Below are 24,782 nucleotides of genomic sequence, written 5' to 3'. Positions count from 1 at the left end.
CACAGAACAGCTGAGGATGGGCATCCCTGGAGATCATCTAGTCCAAGCCCCTGCTCAGAGAAGGTTGCTGAGGGTTGTGTCCCTGATTGGTTTTGAATATCGACAAGTCAGAGACTCCACAACTTGTGACAACTTGTCCTAGTATTAGACCACTCCCACAGTAAAAAACTCTTTTCTTATGCTTAAATGGAATTTCCTGTGTGAACATGCCAGTCAAATGTACATTTTTTTATATCTGAATTTTTTATTACTTGCATTTCAGGTTTTCTCTTCTTAGCATACTTACAGAAATAGCGAACGCAACACCTGCATGCCTCTTATAAAAAAAATTCCTTGCCTAAATTGTTGATAGCTTGAAGAGCTCAGCAACATGCCTGCCATCTCTTTGGATAGAAAATAAGGGCTCTGCCTTTCTAATACAAATGAAACTGCCTTTCCTTAGGCAAGGACCTGGTAGTGCTGGTGGGCACCAAGTTGAACAAGAGACACCAATGTGCCCCTGCAGCAAAGAAAGCTAATGGTATCCACGGCTGACTTAGGAGTGCTGCCAGCGGGGTGAAGAGAGGTGATATGCAACATACGCAGACATGGACATACTGGAGAAAGTCCAATGAAAGGCCAGAAAGATTATTAAGGGAACACCTCTCCCATGAGGGAAGGCTCAAAAAGCTAGGACTGTTCAGCCTGGAGAAGACTCAGAAGGGACCTTAATGTGTGTAAGTACCCAAAGGGAGGGTGAAAAGAAGATGGACCCAGGGTCTGATCAGTGACAGGACCAGAAGCAACGGGCACAAACTGAAATACAGGAGGTTCCCTCTGAAAATCAGAAAACATGTTTTCACTATGAGGGTGACCGAGCAGTGGTACAGGCCACCCAGAAGGTTGTGGAGTCTCCCTCCATGGAGATATTCAAAAGTCATTTGAACATGGTTCTGGGCAAGTGTCTCTACATGGCCCTGCTTGAGCAGGGGGCTTGGACCAGGTGACCTCCAGAGACATCTTCTAAACTCAGCCAATTCTGTGGTTCTGAAATCCCCAAACTCCTTGTTCTCAAGTCTTCAGAGATTCTAGGAATCTGCCCCAATTACATTACTCCACAGCATTGTTATTTCCTACCTCCTCAGGAAAAGAGTAGGTCAGATACAACAGCTCCAGCCATGTATGAAGCACTCCCTAATAGCACAAAAGCAAAGGAGGGGAAAACAACCCGTTTTCTTTGCAGCACGGGCTGACAGACGCCAATTACACCATCTAGCATCTGATCCTTTTTTTTTTTTTTTCCTTGAATGGGAAGGAATACCTGTATGTACAACTACTACTACTACTATTCACATACTGCTCACAGTACTCTATATGATACATGAGGTTTATACTCGTAACTTGCCCTTAAATGAGTGCTTAGGGGTTTTACTTGCCTCTGGAAGTAGCAGCACTTGACTACACCTGCTGCCACACACTACCACAGTAAAGGGTGCTTGTCTTTTCTACTTACATTCATAAGCCAATCACCAAACATTCACAGAATACTTCAAATACAGCAATAATACTGCTGCAAATTTACAGCCCTCAGAATGACAAGCAACAGATAAAGGTTAAGCCAGAAGTGTCTGACAGCGTTTAGGAGCCTAAAAATAAACAGGCATGGCCTTCCACATACCAATGTCATGACATACCATTTTCTCTGCACTTCAGAGTGAACATATCGTGAAGAAGTTGGGTTATTCTAGGGGGCAGATCATAGACCCATTTTGTCCTGCATATGGCACCAGATGAAAGACTTCATATCTTGCTTTTTGTTGCATTTTACTGTATACAAGAGTGACTGCTGGAGTTGCGTCTCTTGGTCTGTGCTATTGTTTATACCAAGGATAAACATCAAAATCACAACAATAAAATTATACCTCATGCACTTTTTTAAAAAGGTTTTGCCACCTTATTCTTTTTGTTTAAATGGCTGCGCAAGGAAAGATCTGGCACACATTGTGGGAACATTGGTAATCCAATGTATAGCATCTCAATCAAAAAAATTCTGTTAATTTTGCATTTAAAATTAAAGTTAAACATCCAAATCTTCATATAAATTGTAAAACTATTATTCGTGCACTGAGCACTATCAACCAAAAATATATGTTGGAAGTATTTTAATGTCTGAGATAATAATTTTAAGTAGAAATACCAACTAATCTGTTGTATTACCTCAATTTCTACCCTGCTGTCATTGCAGATATTTCCAGACGATACTTCAGTGATCAGTGAGATAACATGGTTGCCACTACAATATAACAAGAGTCCTTTCCAATTCACTTTAAAATAGGATTAGCATATTGCAATACACTGTGCTTCTATGATTATGCTCTGACAGAATGCAGGAAGATACACATTGGACAGATGCTGTATGGTATGCTTTGGTTAAAAAACATAAGCCTAGGAGACATGCAATTCCTGTTTTTTCTTATTAACTCTGCAGACAGGAAAGATCAGAATTCAGAATAGATCTCGAGGTTTTTGACTAGAGGTGCATGATGACAGTAAATTGCTGAAGGTAGCTTCCAAAAAAAGCATGAACCTGAGAGGATGCAGAAGAGGATAAGATAGAGGAAAACATACATGCCCTTGTTCCATTTTGGTCTTTCACTTTCCTTTTGTTTGGAACAGGCTTGATAAAGCACTACCATAACTCCACGTGAATAGGGGTGTGGTGGACCTGAAGGAATCATAAAGGAGCTGCAAGGAGCTCCATGCCATTCTCTTTTGATAGTATCTGATCTGTGACAAGACAAGCAAGTTACTGATGCAAGAAATCAGAACTGTGTAGTACAATTTGCTTCACATGCTACTTCTATCAACTTCAAGATAACCGTTTCTTAATTTTTCTGAAAAGCCACTAAACAAAGGTGGATGGTTTCTTTATTTGTATGCAAAGCATGTCTCTCCACCTTATTTTTTACAATCACATGAAAACACTTCTTATACCAGCATTGAAGCCTTCAATAAACTTAACTGGTTTTCTGCACAATGTCTTGTCTGAATAACCTTGCTATATACAGTGCATTTGTCTAACAAACGTCAATTTCTACTCTGAAGTCCACGGCTTAGCTATGAAACAACAGTACAGAATCACCGAGTTCAGCTCTCTGATGACACTGAATTACCTGTCATGGGCCATCTACAACTAGAACTAGTAATATATATTATTTGCCATGGCATCCTTTGCCAAATGCAGTTTTCAAGTTTCTCATACGGTGTAGCCCCTCCCTCTCCAAACTAAAATATCCTTCAGCCTAGCTGAGAATCAAAAGGAAGATTAAGATTATTTTTTTTTTAAGCACAACATTGATGTACCCCTACTTGACTTGGGCCTCCCATGCTAAGCAAGACACTTGAAAGTCAAGAAACTGAGGTTGTAAACTGGATTAACTCTACTGACCAATCTATGCCAAACCACAGTGGCAAGAACTAATACATTTATCAGCTCCATTAAATAGTTTTAAAACTATTTATGTGAAGTCCTCAATGAGTGTAATATACTCACAGTTCTCACTAAGGTGGCTCTTCCAGATTTCAAACTTGAGTTTTGTGTTCAAAACTCAGTTTAATTTCTAGTTACATTTAACTAATGTAATACAAAGTCATATTCGCCTGTGCTATTTACATATTCAAGCTATTTGTAGATTTGTGCCCCTACCTGCACCACTTGTAACCATTCCTCATTCATCTGCTACAGTTACTTAATTACTTTTGCTGCTCTTTTCCAAAATCCCTCTACTCTTTTAGTTAAGTTAAGCACAAAAAATGAACAGAATTGTCTGGCAGTAAGCACACTAAACTAATCTGCCTCCTAATGGCCAATGTTTTCAATAAGATTCCTTGGTCTCCCGTCACTCAGGTTTTCTCCCTCTTTATTTCCTTCCTATTTCTATTCCCTCTCAGATCATTTGCAACATTAATGCTAACAATTATGCATAATTCAGTAGCATTAATAATTTCTATTATGCTAAACCTCATAGGCTCATTTCAGTTTCGGGATCACACCATGCTGTGTGAAAAATAGAAATCTACCACCCAAAGACCTTGGCATTCAACTGAGACAACATGCCACAAACGAGAAGAAAAATTCTCAGCTTAAAGAGATAGACAAGATGAAAATACAAATATGGATTTGAAAAAAGCAGGTATATGCATAGCAAGAGGGTTTTAAATTAGCACTGGATTATTTTTTTTAATAATGCAACACATCAAAGTGAATTGAAAACATCAGTGTTTTCACTGCCTCTCTAGCTAGTAACAGAGAGAAAGTGAAGGGCAGCACAGCAGTAGGCAGAGTAGTCAATGTATATTCCACAAGACTGGAACACAGTGACAGTTAAGACATGGTCAAAGCTGTTACATACATGGAGCACAGCTTCACTGCGATCATAAAACACCACAAAAATAATTAACTGGAAACCAGGACTTTCTTCTATACTCACCTAAAAGACAACTATGGAAAACAGTAAGAGATGTTACTGATACAGTAAATTTTCCAAAGAAAGTCACAGAGCACCCAACAGACTAACTGGAGGAAAAAAGTTACTCCTGGCCTTGCTTCTTCCCAACACATGTTGTGAAACAACAAAAGATTTCTTCCAAGATTAGAGACATGTTTATATTATTTGTTAAAAATAATCCATGATTCCAAATCAAATGTAGGGAGTTCATGAGATAGAGGTTCTTGCCAGTAGCTTTAAAAATAGAAACTTGATCTGAAAGGTCTTTCATGTCTCACTAAAAATGCAAGTTGGGCAATTAGAAATCAGTTGCCAGATTTGTGGATGACAAAATTGAGCCATCCACAGAGAAACCAATACAGCTTGACAAAAGCGGCAAAAAGTTTGATTGCATCTATGCATACAAGTAGAACTGCCATTTATGCAGACTGTTGTTTATTATTCTTTAAAGGCAGGAGAGTTGTTGTCTCCAGCCCCATTTCATGCTTTACTGCACGTATCAAGCACCATTACTGTTCAATATCCAGATACTGGTTTTGAGCCGAGTTGCACCTATTTGAGACACAATAGCCCTGAAATTTCTTTGCTTCTGCAACGACAGCAGCATGTCCTCTATGACACTATTGTAGATACTGAGGCATAAGCTTTTCCCCTGCTAGAAAAGCATCTTGATGCCAGGCTCTTGTTAAGAAGTCTGTACATGTGACTGTCTAATTGTCTGCACGGTCTTCACACAGGTTTTATAGACTGGTCAGTACTAGTCCTATCAAAGAGCTGTCACTGAATTTGCTTATTGAGTCCCCAATTCCCACTTTCATCACTCCAATAATTAAGCCAAATCAGCAGGGCTCAGAGCAACTTGGGGAGGAGGGGGGCAGAAAGGAGTATGGCTATGCAACAGATGAGCGAAAAGAAAGAAGCACATACTTCCTAGGCCTCCACACAGCCTAATTAAAAACAATTTCAAAATGTATTCATTTGTCTTATAAAAACTACATTTTATGATGGAAAAAATGTCTTTCAGAAAACTTTAGAAGGCATTTCTTCACACTGGAAATCATATTTAAGAAAAACTAAGAAAAAATTGCTTCAGGGAAAAAGAAACATTGATCAAACTTTTATAGCTGCAGTTTGCATTAATGAGAACATGATCTCTTATAATACAGCCAGAGATGATAAACAGCTGCAGTGCCAATATAGCACTTGTTAGTTCAGATACAGAATAAGGGCAGCCATAACTGGTGTACAGAATCTTTGTACTTCAACAATGGTGTGCTGCTCCTCCTAGCACAGGGACATGTTACCCACATAGACACAGCATTGTGCTTTGTTCCAATAGCTAGGCACCACGGAGAACCAAGGGATACAGAAACGGACATTGTAAACACAGAAACAATGTAACCCTAGCTACTACTAGTGAGGCCCAAACAATGGTACTCCCTTCAGAAAAGCATACTATGTTCACAGCATCATGTGCTGCTCTGATGCATATGTTGAAACAGGCCTAGAGAAATGCCGCTCAAATCAACGGAGTGTGAAGCGACACAGGAGACCAGACTATAAAGCAGCACTTCAATATACAAATGTACTTGAAATTTCATGTAAATAACTACAATGCCATATGATTTGGTCCATTAAGGTCTACAACCTCATCTAGCAACGACCAAGAGCTCTGGCTTAAACGGAAAAGCAAATCCCACAAGGCTATTGGACAATGCTCCATGCTGTACGTGGAAGTACGCATCTGCAGAATTCAACTTACACTGAGACAGAAAAGACACTTACTGAGTCCTAACATCTCAACCGCATTAACAATGAAATGCAGTGGGGTTTTTATTCTCATTTTGCATTGAAAAAGAAGGACAGAGAACTTATTCTTCACATGTTTTGCAAATAAAGTCATTTCTAAAATAAACATGCTGCTTAAGGACATGTCAGAATAGTTTTCATATACTTCTGCAACATTAAGTCTAGTTTTTCCTCACACTTTCACCTTGCCATTAACCTACCAAATTTATGGCTGGCAGGTAATTCCCAAGAAAACTCTTCTGTTAGCTTTCCACTTCAGCAGGACCAAGATATCACTTGCTCATTTCCTGTCAGGCAGCCTGCTGTGGGCTCAACAGCCCACAGGTTCTCTGCCATGGAGCCAAGAATCTGGAAGTCCAAATTCCAGCAACAGCCTCAAAGCTCAAGGCTTCTTGTGTCAGGTGGGGAGACAGGGAAGATGGCAGAGTTCCCTGAACTCCTGGTCAAGGCCTGGCAACCCTGGGACAGAAGATGGAGCGGAAACCCCATCTTTGGTGGGGACCTCCCCTGAAACAGGCAGATGCTCTATTTGAGAAAAGCCAAAATATGTGGAATTTCCTTTCAGAGGGAAGTATAAAGATATAAAAACATAGTTTTCATACTGAATCTCAGCAGCACAAGGGTTTTCTTAATATTGATACTTCCCACAGAAAGAAAATGCCATGTCTTGAGCAGCTTTAACTGTAACTCGTATCTTGCCAGGAGCAACTGTTTCCCAGCATGTAACTGATTACAGGAAGATTCATCAGGACTGTATCTGGATCTTGTTGCCATTCAAACAATACAGTAAATTAAAAAAGAAATTATTTACTGTGACATAAGCATCAAGAGTTTCATGGCTTGAACTGCTACTTCATGGTCCTTGTCCAGAGGCATGGACACAATTCGATCCTAATGGATGTAAAATGACAATAAAAAGATGTAACATGGTTTGTTCTCAATAAACACATATTTTTGCTACAGCTAGATCATCTACACTAGTAGAGCAGAGATTTACTTTTATTTCAGCAGCTATTTCCTAAGAGACATAAGGCAACTTGATTACTATCAAGTAGTTCCCCAGCCCCTGAAAATTAACAGCATGTTAATTTTTTAACTGAATTAATCATGCAGTAATATGATATTTTTTATAGATGTAATGTATGCGTTCACAGGAAATCAACTACAGTCTACAAATTAAAAGTGACTGACAACTTGTTTCTAAAATGTTACTACTGGCACTTCAGTATGCTAGATGAAGGTAAGCCTCAAATTACAAACATTATATAACCAGTTTCTCCCATCAACAACTAAGTACGTGTACCTACATGTTACAGAAGCCAGTGTCTTGCTGGAAAGACAATTAGGACTTGAGTCATAACAGTGCTTCATGGAATAGCAGCAATATCCCTGATCTCCAGAACTCACACTACTGTAACTTGGTACACATGCAAACACCTCAGAAAACAATGGAAATTTTCCTGTTCTGTGTACCCAAGCACTTACACTCCTCAGTGTGGCCCACATCTTTAAGGTACATTAAACCTTTGGACTTGCTTGTTTTGGGACTAACAGCTTTCTCACTTAACATGTGTCTCCGAAACAGCATGGCCAACAGGACAAGGGAAGCGACTGTCCCCCTGTACTGGGCACTGGTGAGGCCGCACCTGGAATGTCATGTTCAGGGTTGGGCCCCTCACTGCAAGGGGACGTGGAGGTGCTGGAGCGTGTCCAGAGAAGGGCAACGCAGCTGGTGGAGGGTCTGGAGCACGAGGCTTATGAGCAGTAGCTGAGGGAACTGGGGGTGTTTAGCCTGGAGAGGAGGAGGCTCAGGGGGGACCTTACTAGTAGCCCCCTACAGCTGCCTGAGAGGAGGCTGTGGGCAGGTGGGGGTCAGTCTCTTCTCCCAAATAGCTAGTGACCGGACAAGAGGAAACTGTCTCAGGGTATACCAGGGGCAGTTTAGATTGGATATTGGGAAAAACTTCTTTGCTGAAAAAGGTGTCAAGCATTGAAGCAGGCTGCACAGGGAGGTGGCAGAACCACCATCCCTGGAGGTAATTAAAAAATGCATAGATGCAGTGCTTAGTGACATGGTTTAGTGATGGACTCTGCAGTTCTGGGTTAACGACTGGAACTGATGATTTCAAAGGCCTTTTCCAACCTAAATGATTCTATGATTCTATTATATCATTTCTAAATCTCTAGACCAATTTTACTTTGCACCTTCCTTTTTCTCACAACCCAGCTGCAAGCTGTGGAAGACCATGAATCCTGAGTTTGAATACTCAAGGGTAAAAGAGGGAGCATCTGAAACCCCCACTTCTGGGAAATGTATTGATGGTTATATGATTACATTTCCCACCACTGAGAAAGCATGATTTAAACTGTGAAAGATTCCAGATCAGTCCATGTTCTGTGTGTCACTGTTTGGGTTTCTTCTGTTTAGAGGGTTTTGGGTTGGTTTTTTTTTTTTGATTGGGGGATGGAGTTTGCAATAATCGATTTATATAGCATCCTCCACACAGAGGGAAATTGCAGTACAGACTGGAGCTATTTCATCAGTCTCTGAATACCAGTCCTGCAGTTGGTTACACAGCTTACAGCAAGCAACCTTCTTTTAGAAAGAAAGATGTGGGACTACCACGTAACAGTTTAGAACAGGTTAATTTTAGATAGTCAAGTTTCAGTCTGAATAATTTATTCTTAAGATACCAATATTAATCTATTTCTTGTTCTTTGAGGATGTGCTACAGGTGTTTTTTAGTATTAGCAACTGCTTTGGTATACAGGTAAGCCCTGCACCTCTTGCAAAAAGAACATGATTACCACCACATGCAGGCACTGATTATGTACTGATTCAGAGGAACTGAAATACCACTAAAGCATCTTGAGCTTTCCTACTCAAATACTGAAAAGGTGCTGCCCCACTGGGATAAGAGTAGCTGACAAAACCATTAGCAAGGACAGGATTAAATAAAGGAAAGGGCTTACTTCCTCAATGAGTCAGGGTGCTGGAATATGATAAAGGCAGTGTACAGGGTCAGTGCGGTCACAGAATAAGCTCTCAAAACTACAGCATATCACCTGACTTGTTCAGAAAGGAGATAAGGGATCCTTCTTCAAGATTCATACTGACATGGTAGATCAACAGAGAGCCATTCCCACATCAGTGTGATACATGGTTAGCCAATCCGGTATCTACAAGGTTAACCCATTAACAGGAGCAGGAAAAAAAAAAAAAACAGGGACCTTTAGAGTATGAAATTCTTTGTCATCTGCCAAAGACCCATAAAAAACATCTGGGCCATACCGGATGAACGGTGGAGATAACTGACCACAGTACATGCTAACACCATTTTGTGCACGAACTAAAGTGAAACAGAAAGTTCCATGGAAACAGAGGGAAACATCTCTGCAAAACTCCTTCATCCACTCAGTCAAACAGTTTCTGCAGTACTCTAAGCTCCTGTCAGTCAGGACAGTGGGGAGATACCTCTAATTAAAGCATCAGACCCTGTGTATACACCCATCCCAGACTTAACAAATAGCAAACAGTAATCTATTTACCTTGAATCTGCTAGTAAAGAGATCCATCCTGGAAACAAGTTCTTTTTGGCTATAAATTCCCTGCAGTCCCAGAAGACATTTCAACCGCACTTCAGCTTGCTACAAGACAAAGAGAAATCAGCTAACAGTATAAAACACGTATTTTTGATGTTATTCGCTATTGGCACTTATAATATGTAAATAAGAGTTCTTTGTGAGTGCCTATAGCAGACTACCCAAACACTGCCTCATCTTCTTTATTAGTGGTACCAGCCCCATTTTGTTTGTGTGCACATGCATCTCACACACACACAGAAGCAGCCTGCAGTCAGCCAAAGTTAAAGGTGACATCAAAGGTTGTGGTAGGATCCCTAGGAGTCAAAAGAAACTCTCACAGACCCTACAGCTAATAAAAGCAACAGAATGCAAAAGATTCAGGAATTGTGCTATTCACCTGGTAAATATACAAAGACAAGAGTACAGATGACCTACTTAATACAACCAGCACTCTTCCGTACATCACTTTGCTTGCTTCCTCTCAACATCTGATTCAGGGAATCGTTAAAACACTGACAAGAACTCCAAGAAATTCTGGATCATTTCCAGAGGAAGAGGTACACCTTTAGATAAGAACTCTAAATGGTAAGCGAGTGCCTACAGAGTTAAATTCTATGCCTTCTCCTTGTTTTACACTAGAATGCTGTATTTTAAGTGTTCTAAGAAGAAAAGGGTTGCTTTGAATTTGGCCTAATTAGTTAATTTAGGCAAAACATATTTATCATGCAAGGTGTTATTTCATATTATTAGTACTGCTGCTTCATAGATGACTCAAAAAAGGAGTCTTTTGCTTATCCAGCTTTTAAATTATCTCATTCATATTGCTACACCTTTCAAATGACAAAGCTTTAAATGGCACTAGGAAAATCATTTTGAGGATCTAACACAAAAATCACTGTGTTCTATAAACTTGCAAAGCTAAGGATACCAGCAGAGACGTTTAAATGAACTGCAGGCTTTGAATCGGTCTCTTCATATTTCTTCCTTAATTCCTCTTGCTAACAATAGCAGTAAGAATAATCAAGGAAACCCAAGAAAGGAGACCACCTACACACAGCCTATCCATTACTACAAGTTCCTGTTCAACTGCTTAAATGGAAAGCAAAGGGTGATAACCAGGAACAGGCTTTGACCAACAGATAGCTTTTTGCTAGAAATACAAAGTTAAAGATCAACAGGTAACAATGAGTACTGCTCTCTAATCTGCCCATGACACACCAGTAGTACATACTCTACATTGTACTTGAAAATTAAAGGCCTTGTCTGAGAAGGAGACTGTTGCCTGCATCTGCTGCTTCCTACAGCCACTCGTGGCTCCACAGCACAGAACTCACTCACAAATGGCCCCAGCTTGCTACCCATCACTGCACACTGGCACAGACTCAGTTCAGCCAATGCACTGCCATCTTTGCTTCAGCTGCCCTCAGTATTCTAGCACAAGGCTTTGCTTGTGAATAGGGACTGCATTTGTGCTTGGGGAAAAGGAAAAAAAAAGGAAAAAAGTTAGTGATGGTTTTTTGGATGGTCATATAGCCCTTAGCACACAGCTAGTAGTGTCATTTCCATTTGTCAGTCAGGTGGCATTCAAGCATAGGTCTGGTGATAAAGTTTAATATGTTAAACTGCACCACCTGCCTCCAAAGGTGTCCCGTTCTCACCCAAAAGCTCTCAGTCATTACCCTACATGTTTGCTTATTTCAAGAGTTGAAAAAATTAACTTTACTGACTATGAACAAATTACTTCTACTATGACTAATTCTGCTGTTTTCCTGTGTTTTCAGTTGCATTTTCTCCTTCTCAGTCACCTCTCCTTTTCTAGATTCGTCACTCCTCATAGCTTCTTGATCATTCAAAACTACTTCACATCCTTCTAAAACTATCTCTCTACTTCAGCTCCTTTCAACAGTAACATAGGCTAGTACGAACATCCAGCCATCAACTCCCCTCACCAGAACTACTAACACCTGCCTGTTTGGTCTTTCAAAGCTGTGAGAGCGAAGGGGAGCAAGCACATTTTCAGAACACTGAACACACGCTGTCCCTCAGCTGTATCATAGCATATTTCAACCCTAACTTGCAAACAGACTGGCAAAAAACATCAGTAAGATGGTGGGCAGCTCTAGTGACTTCAAAGAACTCTGCATGGGCTCCAGCACCACTTAGACATTTTCAGTTATGAGACTACAGCCTCACCATTATCACAGAGGTGGGGCCATTCAATAAGCCTTACAAATACAGGCTGGGACTGGGATGGTTTGATGGGGTCATTGGGTCATTTTTTTCTCCTCACCCCACCCCAGATAATAAACTGGGAAAACTAGGTCTACTTCTGAATTACTCCTGAAGAGCAAAGACAATTCAACTTACCTGCCCTGTTGAGGTAAAACAATTCAAAAAACTGCCCTCCCCCCAAAAAAACTTGGTACATACGCACAGAGATGACCTATGGAACAGAAACCCACTATACTAACATGACCATTTGAAGAAAGAAGTATTTCAGAAGTAGCCGCAACGGGACCAGTTTCTATAGCCATGCTGAAAACGAGGCAAAACTAAAAACCCTTTCAATTTCCTGAAATTTCCCAGGAGGATCACATGGTCAGGACACAGAAGTTCATTTTAGTGCAAGTTCCTGTTTCCACAGGATTTCTTTGGGTGTTTATCAGTCTAGTGAGAAAACCTCAACAACCTGCCTGAAGTTCCAGACAAAGCTAGTCTAACATGGTAGGAGGTCCCAAGTGTGTATCTCCACTGTCTTTGCCTTCCTGTCTCCTTTTACTTTCCCTATCCTTATTCTTCATTGTCTTTATTTTTCTGGCCTTTAACTCTGAACTTTTTACACAGCACTTCCCTTCAACACCTGCTGCTCAGATCAGCACTGTTTGACTAGATCTGGATGTTGATTTACTAGCTATATATTCCCTTGGTAGAACACTAGCGCCTTTGAGCACAAGTTAGGTGCCTAGGTTTCACAAATGCACCGACAGGGGACTCTGCTTACATAGGACATTGTTCAACGGCACACAGCTGTCAGACTTAGTATCAACTGTTGTTTGGTCTACAAACATAAGTTGAATTATTTCTAGCAGGTGAACATAAACTACTCGAAAATGTGTCTGTTCCACAACTCTTACTGGGCCAAAGAGAGATCCTCATATGCAATTTTGAGCATATTACCACTGAATCTGCAGCATCTTCTTGCACCTAGGATACAGCCTTTCACATAAAAACATAATGTTTCATATCAAGGTATAATGGAAAAATGGTATCTCATGGGAAAGAAAGAATGATTATATTCAAATAAAAGACTGTGAAGACAAAATGTTAATTTTATACTTACTTCCCCCTTGCCTCTCCACTTTAAAGCCTCCAGACTGACTGAACTTAATCTCTGTTTACAGCACTGCAGAGGATCCTGGCCAGGTTTTCCCCCACTGTTAGAATACTTTTGTGGTCGTTCCACTCTGGGGCCTAAATGATTTGGCAAACTTCTCCACGTTATATTCTAAAAGAAAATTGGCTCTGGGAGATATCATTTTCTTGCCACCCACCCCCAAAAAGATGGGATGGAAACGCTTATTAAGGAGGAGTAGTGGGAAATAACATGCAGATGTATATAAAAGTACTGCTGCCCCTGCTGCTGCCAAAAATGCGCTGCTCTCATTTTGGAATCAGGCAATTTAACAGTGGCTGCAAATCACAAAGCACAGCCGGGACTGCAACCACCAGTAGTGGCACACTACCAGGTCTTGGTCAAATATGAAATGTGGAAGACTTTTCACTTTATCTCACTCTGTTTGCATCTGCATTGCTTTCAAATAATAAGCTTTAGAAAAACAACCATTTCCAGTTCCCAATAAATGACACTGGATGAGCTATATGCATTAATCTGAGACACCAGCTGTTAATTTTCACCGTACAGCACTGGGAATGAAGACACATCATCTTCAAAAATGACTTTTTCTTTGGCAAGTTCTCCCAACTGAACATATACAAAAAAGATATTTTGATCAGATAAATTTTATGCAGGAAAAGACGACAGTTTTTGATAGATTTGTTGTTCTAAAAATCTAAACACTACCTTCACAGCAACGGCACGATGCAGGGAAGAGGCTTTGTGCTCCCCCTCCTGGCTTTGTGGTTAAACTACAATTTTATTCACAGAACACAAATGTAACCTAAAGCTGACAAAATCGAGGATGTTTCAAAATTTATACCGAAGCTATATACCCCTGCAGAGTGGCGTGCAGAATTACAGCGTGCCAATTTTGTTAATCAGCCATTCATGATAAATATTCCTATCCCTTTAAAATCTCTTACACATTTTAGAAACATGAGAAAAAGCGAATTTTTGAGTTACTTTTTTCTTTTGGCTTTTTGTTATTGTTGTAGTTGTTTGGTGGGTGGGGGGTGTTTGTTTGTTTGTTTTTTTTTTAAATGTGCCTCTACTCAAGAAGAAAAAACAAACCTCCCATAAGGAAAAGGAGAATAACCTTTGGAAAATGACTAGACTTCTGTAAATATTTTCTGTATCAGTGTAATTCCAAATGAGAAGTGCAATATTAAAGACTAATTTTACTATAGACAAAATTTGTTCATTTTTATAAAATGAAACAAAATTTTAAATGTAGCCATCAAATCTAAAAGCAGAATTTTACTCAACATTTAACGCTGCATGTGCTCAAAGTGTATAGGCCATTTTGCAATTTAGTAATAGTTCCCAATTCAGTAACATATAAAAATAACTACACACACAGGAACACACTGCTAACAGAACTGGAAAAAATGTTCTGCTATTTAGTGCTGCAATGGCTTTATAAATAAAACCTGAAATGGGGAAGAAAGTAAATTCTTTTTTGTAACACCACAGTCTTAAATATCTACTCTCAAGAATTTAAACATTAGGATTCTTTAAAAAAATATTCAAAAATTTCCACCTACTGCCCCCAGTAAGGAAAAAAAACAAACCAACTCTACCTTGTCATACAGCATCCACCCCATGTATTTTAAGTAGCTATCATTTAGAAAAGCATCTGGGTATGTTTTAATCCAGCTGCCAATTTCTTCAATACAAGTTGCTCGGATCTCGGGGATCACATCACTGTGGAATTATAAAATTGTGATATTAATATATTTTAAAAGCCTAATATATACTAATTACATTATTTGCAATATTTTTATTTTCTTGAATTTCAGAAATATGTATAATCCAAAAATATTACAAGTATCTTCATATTCATGTCCTAAGTTAGTCTTCAACGACAGTTAGGCCACTTTTAGCTACAAATGTTTCATGCAATAATTACTTGTAATTCTGGATATCTTCTCAATCACAAAGGCACTGCTCTATAGCCAGCAAAAAGAACTTAAGAAAGGTTCTTTTGTAAGTACAAATTGTTTAAAATAATCAAACTGCTACACCTTTCTTGACATCATTAGTGCGTTTAGGATGTCTACCTTGATTCAGGTATCTGTTACCTCGACAATTTGAGCAAGAGTTTCTTGGGCATGCAGATACACACCACAGCTTTATTTTTATTCTTACCGGTAACGGTTTAGAAATGTCCTTTTGAAAATAGCATTCATCATGTTCTGTATCTCTAGAAGCTTATGCTCATACTGAAATACAAAGAGAACTGAACGTTAACATTGGTTCCACAATTCATTACACAAAAAATTTGCATCAGTACTCACAATACTACTGTGGTGCAAATTGCTAGCATTTACACATGGCACCAACATACAAGCGGTCTGTAATGACATTTTTGATGAAAGGTTTACCAGATACCAACTGCTAACTTGGATAACAAGGTACTTGTTTGACATAGTAAGTCTTGATCTATCAATACACAGAAACATACAGAACAACTATTAAATAATCTTCACATATAGGTCAGGTCCAAATTCTCTTTTTATGCACTTAAACAGACATGGAAGAAAGGCATACAAGGGAATTTTCAAAATGCACCTATTCCACAATGAGCATGTATTTTAACCAAGCCCTGAAAATCTAGTTAGGAACTTCTGCAAACCCAAGTCACTTACTAAAAACATTCTCTCATCAACATCATCAGGAAGGGTGACCAGTTTGGGTTTTTCCCCCAAGCACACATTTCCTCTGTCCTTCCCGTAAGATCAGCCTTACAATAATACTAAAAAACCCTGTCTCATCCAAACACGGCCTTCCACAAAAAAAGGGGTTGTTTCTAAGAGAGTCCATGGGCATCCAAAGCTCAGAACAGAGATAACCGATTCTAAGGTCAAGAGAAGGATGTCCTGGTTTCAGGTGGGAAAGAGTTCATTTTCTTCCTGATAACTGGTACAGTGCTGTGGTTTGGATTTAGTATGGCAATAGTGTTGGTAACACACTGATGGTTTAGTTGTTGCTAAGTAGTGCTTACTCTAAATCAAGGACTTTTCAAGTTTCCCGTGCTCTGCCAGTGAGGAGGGGCACAAGAAGCCAGAAGGGAGCAGAGCCAGGACAGCTGACCTGAACTAGCCAAAGGGATATTCCATCCCATAGAATGTCACGCTCAGTATATACACTGGTGGAGTTAGCTGGGAAGCACTGATCACTGCTCGAGGACTGGCTGAGCATCAGTCAGTGGGTAGTAAGCAACTGTGTTGTGCATCACTTGTCTTTCTTGGGTTTTATTTCTGTCTCTCTCTTTTTGTTGTCTCCTTTTTCATTACAATTATTATTATTATTATTATTATTTTTATTTCAAACTGTTCTTATCTCAAGCCATGAGTTTTACCTTCCTTCCAAGTCTCCTCCCACCACAGGGTCGGAGGCAGGGTGTATGATGAGCAAGCAGCTGCGTGGTACTTACTTGCTAGCTGGGGTTAAACCACAACAAGTGTGACTATGCTTGATGTTCATGCATAGTCACCTCCACCCTCAAGCCAGAATTATTTCTTACATACATATATAGGCCTGTCTCTGTATGTTGATAAGAAGCTGTCTGGCTGAGCAGGGAAGAAATGACAGAAACTGAACAGCAAGAAAGATACAGGTCATACCTGAAGCTAGGAATATTTTTACAATGCATTACTTATCTGGAGATGACAGCTATCCTGGATCCTTTTGCATTCATTGAAATCCAGTTCTTGAACTAACATTTTGGCTTGTAATTTGTATAAACATATGCAAAGCTGCACTCCCACAACACTAGAGCTACCAATGAAACTACCTGTGAGTGTAAATCCATATTTGTGTAGAGGTCAAGGGCTAATGAAGCCAATTTAAAGCAGCAATTAGTAGGACAGACATCACACGTTAACAGTACATAGGGCAGATACTACCTTAGTCATTTCTGTACCACTTAATCTAGCCAGTCATAACTGCTCTGCACCATGCATTAGATAAACATATAAACCTCAAAGAACTGCAGCGACCCAAAAGCAAGCTGTCACTAATCCCTCTATTCCATCTTCATACATCTCCCATACAAGACACCTGCCTAACCTCTTTCCTTTTTTTCTCTAGCTGGTCAAGTCTGTAATTTGTTCTCTTGCCACTTATCCTCTTCTTCTCCACCTCATATAACCTTTGAGCATTGTGCTTGTTGACATCAAGGTTCAGATGTACACTAACAACCGCTGTCAGAAGCTTCATTGCTAAAAAGAAAACAAAGCCAACATATTTAGCTTAGCTGAGCGATATGAGCATAAATATATTCATCACTTTACCACAAAAAGGATATGGTTAGCCAAATCCAGTTTGTTATCCAAAATATGAACATTACTAGATTATAGTAATTTATTTCAAAATACAGTATTTATTTTAAAGGCAGAAAAGGAGCAAAAAAGGAAAATGCAGCGATACTACTGGTGATTTACAGCTTTTGGCCAGAGTTCTAGTCAGAGAAGTAATTTACTGGGCAACTCTTCTCAGTTTACGTACTTTGATTTTTCTGCAAAAGAATCTAGAGTTGTAGAACTGGTGATTTCCAGTGACAATAAAAAACAAAACAAAGAACACACACACCCCAACAAAAAAAACCCCCACACCATCCACAACAGTGAAGCTGGCCAATAAAAGCCTGGCAATCTTAATATTTTACTTGAAGTGGCAAAAATGCACATTCCTCTAAGGATCACTAGATGGTTTGCACAGATGTCAAGTGGGGGTTTTGAGCCTTCAAAGCAAACAGTGTACTTCAGAACAAGTTATATTTTAAGTGCTCTTTGTATGGCAAAGAACTTATTAGCTGGCTTTGGGGGGGGGCGGTGGGGAGGGAGGGGGGAATGTAGTAGCTTTAGTATCATCATGCTGCATGGAACAAAAATGTGTAACAAGCAATGTTCTTTCTAGCACAAATACCACAAGAGTAGCAGCTTTCCAAAGGAAGCTTTTTTAGGTGAAGCATTTAATGCAACTTCATCAGATTAATTAGTGGAGGGAGGAAAATAACAGAATATAAAATTGACCGTGAAAAATCAGTTACTGGAAAAAAAAAAAAAAAAAAAGAATCTGAACGCAACAAAATTCTAAAGTTAGTCATGTCAGGCATTAAAGAAAACATAAAGGAAAAAAAAAATCATATCTATCCTATCTGAAGCATCCAAATTCCATTCAGATACACATAGGAACAAGTAATTTATATTACAGTAACATATATTAGGAGGAATGCACTGTCAATGCATAAAATAGCAAGTTCTCCAGTAAAGAGAGCTTTTCAATTTTGAGCAGTTTTGTTTGTACACATCAACAAAACTCACAATCTACAGCAGCTCTGTGAGTTACTTTACCTGCCAGAGTACTTGTGTGTCTAAACGCTCTGACCATGGAGTCCGCTAAGCCTGTAAGCAGTGAAATGACAGTGTCCATCAAGTAGCTATCATACAGGATGCTGCACTGGCACTGTTGGACAAACACTGCAATAAATTCACAGAAATTGGCCTTGAACTTCTTCCAATAGGGTCCTGTTCTGATCAGTGGGTAGTCTTCATTGTCCTGCACAGGAAAGAAAAGGCAAGAGAAAACACCCCAATTAGTTTTGTTTGTGCACACCATTTACGTCTCTCTCACTGAATATCAGAGTTTTGCTGCCAGCTTCACCTCGGCCCATCCATAACTTTTTTCACGATTATTAATACGAAGTAGGGACACGCAGCTAGGTTACAAGCAAGCACAGAGACTAACTAGCTTCATTAGAGCTACCCCGTCATGCTAGCCCACATCTGAAAGCAACGTGTGTGAGGTAGCTGTGAATGGACAGGGGAGAGGGCATATGAAGCCTCAACATCATAAATAACTTTCACTTGCATCAATCATGAGCCCCTCCTGGACTCTTTTACTTCCTCACAGATAGCAGTGCTTCCCCACTTCCCTGTCCTTCCTGTTCCTGCAAGTGCATGGTAAAATCCAGGAGGAAACTGAAGGGACTGAAAGGTGAAAACAAACTGTGATGTGAGCAGGATGGGACCATTTTGCTCAGCAGCACTGCCAGTTTAAGGAGTTTATCAGGTTGCAGCTTAATGACAAATAGTGAGTCAGTCATTCACCTATACCACCAGCACCTGTGTCTGATAACCTCCGCAGAAACAGTAAGTAGGCAATACCTTTGACATTATGCAAAAAGCAAGTTACAATAAAACCACGAGAATATTCACAGTACAGTTGATACTGCCAGCAAGAAAGCAGACAGATGGCAGTTCAAATGATTTCTCACACAAAACGGTGCACCTCATGTGAAGAGCGTACTAGGAAGACTTCATAGATGGCAACCTCAGGCAGCATGAACATTTATTTCATTCGCACCTCACAGATGCCAGCAATGGCTCTGAATATGAATTTGCACCTTGATGGTTTCCAGGTGTGAATGGCTTTGGGGAACTCCAAAACTTCACTCACTATGGAAAACTTCATCCCGAAGGCAGGCCACTACTCAGCTGTTGGTCATACACCTTCTCAGATGTATTCTACCATGCAGCTTCACACCCAGAATAACCTTGTGTACTTATAAAGCGCACTTTATGCTCTCCTATTGTAACTTTGCCTCCAAAACACAGGACCCACTGCTCTCTTGAAATATAAATGCAAATACAGACTGGCCTCAGAGATGCCCACAACCTAAAGCACATTGGGAATATAGAATGTATTTCTGATTGTAAGAGTAATTTCAGAGCCTAACCATAGTAGCAAGTACTAAGACAGAAACATGAGTCCCCAGCAGGCCCTGTTTAATGCTCCTTGATCATGACAGAAACTATAGAAAGACAACCTACAGCTTCAGGAAATATGTACTTTATCACCACAGCTTACCCCTCAATCTGAAAAGCAGCACAAATACAGGAAGACATTTAAGAGCATTTCTACTGTCCACATTTATTACATTGGGATACTGTTTAATGGTATACTGTAAATATAGTAAAGCATACATAGGCACACCAGCACAACAGGCACACCACCTAAATTTAAGAACCTAACCTGGGATTCCCTTAGATTCCCTCCATAACAAGAGAAGCAACTCTGCTTCCAGAAACCAAGTCAGATAACACAAGGTTCTTCCAGAGAACTATTCAAATCACTCAGCTGAGGCTCCTGCTCTGACTCATCCTGCAAATGTTTCTTTCTTTCATAGAGTCTATGGAAAGAGAGGAAAGTGAAGTGCCAACAAGGAGCCAAGACTAATTCCCCACAATGCTGCAAGTGTTGTATGGGAAGAAGCATTACAGAAAAGATGTTTCTGTTCTCAAAATATTCTCCCAATCAAAAATTTATATTTGCAAGAGAATGTTTTGATGAAAAAAGCCTTTGAACAAATCTGCCAAAACATCTGTGTGCAGACATGTGTGTGTGCACATATGCATGCAGGCACATGTGTGTGTAGAGCTCACTGGAAGGGATGGGAAATGAATTTGAGCACCACTGCAACTTGACATACATCAGTCTGTTCAAAATGCTGATGGCCCTTTGTCCTAGTTTCAGCTGGCGTAGTTAATTTTCTACTTAGTAGTTGGTACAGTGCTGTGTTTTGGATTTAGTATGGCAATAATGTTGGTAACACACTGATGGTTTAGTTGTTGCTAAGTAGTGCTTACTCTAAATCAAGGACTTTTCAAGTTTCCCGTGATCTGACAGTGAGGAGGGGCACAAGAAGCTGGGAAGGAGCAGAGCCAGGACAGCTGACCTGAACTAGCCAAAGGAATATTCCATCCCATAGAATGTCACGCTCAGTATATACACTGATGAAGTTGGCTGGGAGTGGCTGATCACTGGTCAGGAACTGGCAGGGTATCGGTAAGTGGGTGGTGAGCAACTGTTGTACATCACTTGAGGTTTTTTTCCTTCTTTTTTTTTCCCTTGGGTTTAATTCATCTCTCTCCCTCCCCCCCCTTTTCATTACACTTGTTGTTATTGTTATTATTAGTAATTATATTTTACTTTATTTTGATTATTAAATTTCTCTCATCTCCACCCACGAGTTTTACCTTTTTCCAGTCCTCCTTCCCATCCCACTGCAGGGAGGTGGGGGCAGATTAAGCAAGCATCTGTGTGGTACCTAGTTGCTAGCTGGGGTTAAACCACAACACCCTTTGACATCAACAGCAAGAAACAGACACTTCAAAAGCATGAGTGTGGTCATCCAAACCAGATCACATGAGGCAGACCTCAGAAGTGCATGATGAGCTCCATTCACTAATGCACAGTTTAAGATGACGAGTTCTGAGGTATTCACCTACCATGGAAATGGGAAATACAGCCACAGAAAATGCTATACTACAATCGCAGAGAACTACAAGAGTCCTACCATGTCCACCGGCCAAGTAACTGTCAGGATCCAAGGATAGGCCATGAATTTCTTATACTGCAACCCAGTTTCCTGTAACGCAGGAGACAAAAATTTAGAAGATTTTTGATGAAATGGCACAGTTAATTCGTAAAGACAAAAGCATCACAAATCATGCATCATATTTAAAAGGCTATTAAAACTTAAGACATTGTGTATACAGGTGGCTCATGCTCATACAATCCAATGCATTAAACAAAATCCAGTTCCTTCTCATCTCGGTATTTTTAATTTATAACTAATGATAGAAGAAAAACACACTTTTATATAAAATCTGAGTTTTCTTGCTACAAGAGACAGCTTGTTTTTAAAATCTATAAGCAAACATATACAAGGTATAATCCTCATTATTAATTCTAAGATACGGCTCCTCAGCTATTCTAAGTATATATCCCTTCCCAACATTTAGTAACTGGATACTGTAAAACATCCAAACTCAAAAAAAAAACCATTCCAAGCTTTTTGAATTATAGAGAAATGTTTTCAGCACTAGTGTGACTTGATTCAGAGATGTTTCCTCAACTCTGCAATTATTCCAAGACAAAAGGCATAAAATCAAACTTTCTTATTAGGATCAGTGAAGCACAACAAGTATTTCTATCCCCATCTGGCTGTACAGTATCAAATTTAACTCTTCCATTGCTAAACATTTCAGCAACAAAACAGGAAAGGGAAGGAAACCTACAAAAGAATGAAAAATTGCAAGAAATAAAATGCCACATACAGGAAGAAAAGCAGGAGAGAAAAACTGAATAGTTTAAGAAAGAGGGAAAACAAAAAGCAGTGGTCCTGAAGTCAAGCCTGTCTCTCTACTGAGGAATACCACAGCCCACAAAGAGGAAATAAATGCCTCAGTGACCCTATTAAACCCATTCTCTGCTTCCAACACCAGTATGAGTTTTCACAGAAACTGAGAGGGACTCTGTGAGATCATCTAATCCAATCCCACCTGCTCAAGCAGGGTCAGCCAGAGCAGGCTGCCCAGTGACATGTGTGATCAGTAACCCCTGTTCCCAACACCATTAACGTGATTAGCATGACTAACACCATTTTATGGGGCAAACAGCCATTCTCTGTGAGACACCAGGTCATGTATTTGTTCCCTTTCCCTCATTATCAGGCCCTGAAGGTCCTGTGAACCAAGACAAAACAAAACAGACTTCTTCCCCTCCCTACCGTCTGAAGATTCCTAGGCGCCAGGCCGATTACTCCCTTGCTTACTGGCCTTGAAGGTCCCAGGCACCCAGCCAGCCAGGTGGTGGTGACAACCCCATCACAGAGAAGCTTCACAACACCCAGAGCACAGTCCATAAAATCAAGTGGTTGCAAGACCTATGTGGGGAACTTGAACAAGAGCTACTGCTAGACAGAGAGACCCGTGACCTGCCCAATGGCAGGGACACCTCCACCATCATCTGTTTCCTCTGAGGACTGACTTGTATTCTTTTATATGATTTTTCAAATCTAAATTATGATTGTTATTTTGATACAGCAAACCATGTATTACGAGTTGACCCCACCTACAGAAGGTCTAGATGATGAGAAATAGTATTATAATTGTACTACAAATTCTGTATCACTTAGGTGATTAGAAATCGTAAGTTAAATTGTATTAAAAATTCTGTATTATGCTACTATATTGATTCTACTTGTAGAAATCTTGTGCCATTATAAAATCTGTGCTACACTAATAATATCCTGTTAAGAAAATAAAGCTTTAATTGTAACTACAACTAGTGCCATCATCATTCTGCCAGGGATCCCCTAAAAGAACCTGCCTGTCCCCTCAGTGTCAGGTGACATCATGTGCAGTCAGCTTTGTAGTATCTTCACATATGGAGATTCCATAAGCTCTCTGGACAATCTGTTCCACTGTTTGACCACCCACATAATAAAGTGTTTTCTTGCATTCAGGTGAAATTTCATAACTTCAGTTTGTGCCTATAGCCCATCTTGGCTTGCCTTTGTGCTCACTGTCTCACCGGACACCACTGAATAGGCTTCCTCTTCCTCATTCTGTCCCACTGGGTATTTTTACACATAGATTAGATCCCTCTGAGCTACTTCTTTCCAGACTGAATAGGCTCAAGGTTCTCAGCTTCTTCTCATTTGAAAGATCATTAATCATCTTTGTGGCCCTTTGCTGGACTCACTCCAGTAAATCCACCTCTCATACCAGAAACCCCAGGACTTGACTCAGCACTCCAGATGTGGTCTCACTAGTGCAAGCAGAGAGCAAGGATCACCTCCCATGCCCTGTGGGCAATGCTTTCCCTAAATGCAGCCCAGGGGGTTGTTGACTGTCTCTGCTGCAAGGGCACACTGCTGGCTCACGTTCATCTTGTCATCCACACGGACACTGAGATTCTACCCTGCAGAGCTGCCTTCCAGCCAGTCAGCTCCCAGCGTGTACTGGTACATGGGGTTATTCCCCCTCAGGTTCATAGGGGTTTCCTGTTGCAGAACTTATGAGCTGAGGTCCCTCTGAACAGCAAACCAACCTCCTGGTCTAGCAGCTACTCTTCTCAGTTTTCTATCGTCTGCAAACTTGCTAACAGTACACTCTGCCCTACTGTCCAGGTCATTGTTAAAGATGTTAAACAGCATCAGCCTAAATATCAACCCTGGGGTACTCCACTAGTGATTAGCCTTCAGCTGGACTTTGTGCCACTGATCACTTCAGCATGGGCCTAGTTGTTCAGCCAGTTTTCAGTCCGCCTCACTGGCCACTTAACTGATAATTCATCAGCTTATCTGCACAGATTATACGGGAGACAGCGTTAAGTTTTACTGAAGTCAGGACAAACTCTGCTGCCCTCTCCTCATCCACCAAGCTAGTCACTTCATTATAGCAGGCCATCATGTTGATTAAGCACAATTTCTCCTTTTTAAATCCACACTGACCACTCCTGATCACCTTCTTGTCCTTCATGTGTTTGGACATTATTTCCAGAATTAGTTGCTTCATCACCTTCCCAGGGATCAAGGTAAGGCTGACCAGCTGGAGTTCCCCAGACCCTCTTTCCCACCCTTCTTGAATACAGGGGTGACATTTGCTTTGAGTCTTCCGGAATCTCTCCCAATCAATATGACCTTTAAAGAT

The 24,782-nt window shown here is 40.2% G+C and overlaps 1 protein-coding gene across 7 annotated transcripts in view; it reads right to left on the bottom strand.

The window, feature by feature from the left end:
- Positions 1–24,782, bottom strand: part of LOC130144059 (cohesin subunit SA-2-like) — a 67,017-nt gene that overhangs the window by 28,884 nt on the left and 13,351 nt on the right. For all 7 annotated transcript variants that reach the window (XR_008819999.1, XM_056327053.1, XM_056327051.1 and 4 more), the window contains 7 exons: positions 21,641–21,712; positions 18,636–18,840; positions 17,350–17,501; positions 15,427–15,500; positions 14,859–14,982; positions 9,846–9,944; positions 7,108–7,187 (listed from right to left, as the gene is read on the bottom strand). Coding sequence is in view for 6 of the 7 variants with exons in the window: in XM_056327053.1 (XP_056183028.1) it covers positions 7,108–7,187; positions 9,846–9,944; positions 14,859–14,982; positions 15,427–15,500; positions 17,350–17,501; positions 18,636–18,840; positions 21,641–21,712 (806 nt within the window). In the remaining variant the exon portion in view is untranslated. The remainder of the gene's footprint in view (positions 1–7,107; positions 7,188–9,845; positions 9,945–14,858; positions 14,983–15,426; positions 15,501–17,349; positions 17,502–18,635; positions 18,841–21,640; positions 21,713–24,782) is intronic.

This window comes from Falco biarmicus, chromosome 2, assembly GCF_023638135.1.
Source record: "Falco biarmicus isolate bFalBia1 chromosome 2, bFalBia1.pri, whole genome shotgun sequence".
Taxonomy (NCBI): domain Eukaryota; kingdom Metazoa; phylum Chordata; class Aves; order Falconiformes; family Falconidae; genus Falco; species Falco biarmicus.
Note: the sequence above shows the minus strand (reverse complement) of the source record. Positions and strands in the feature narration are given on the sequence as shown.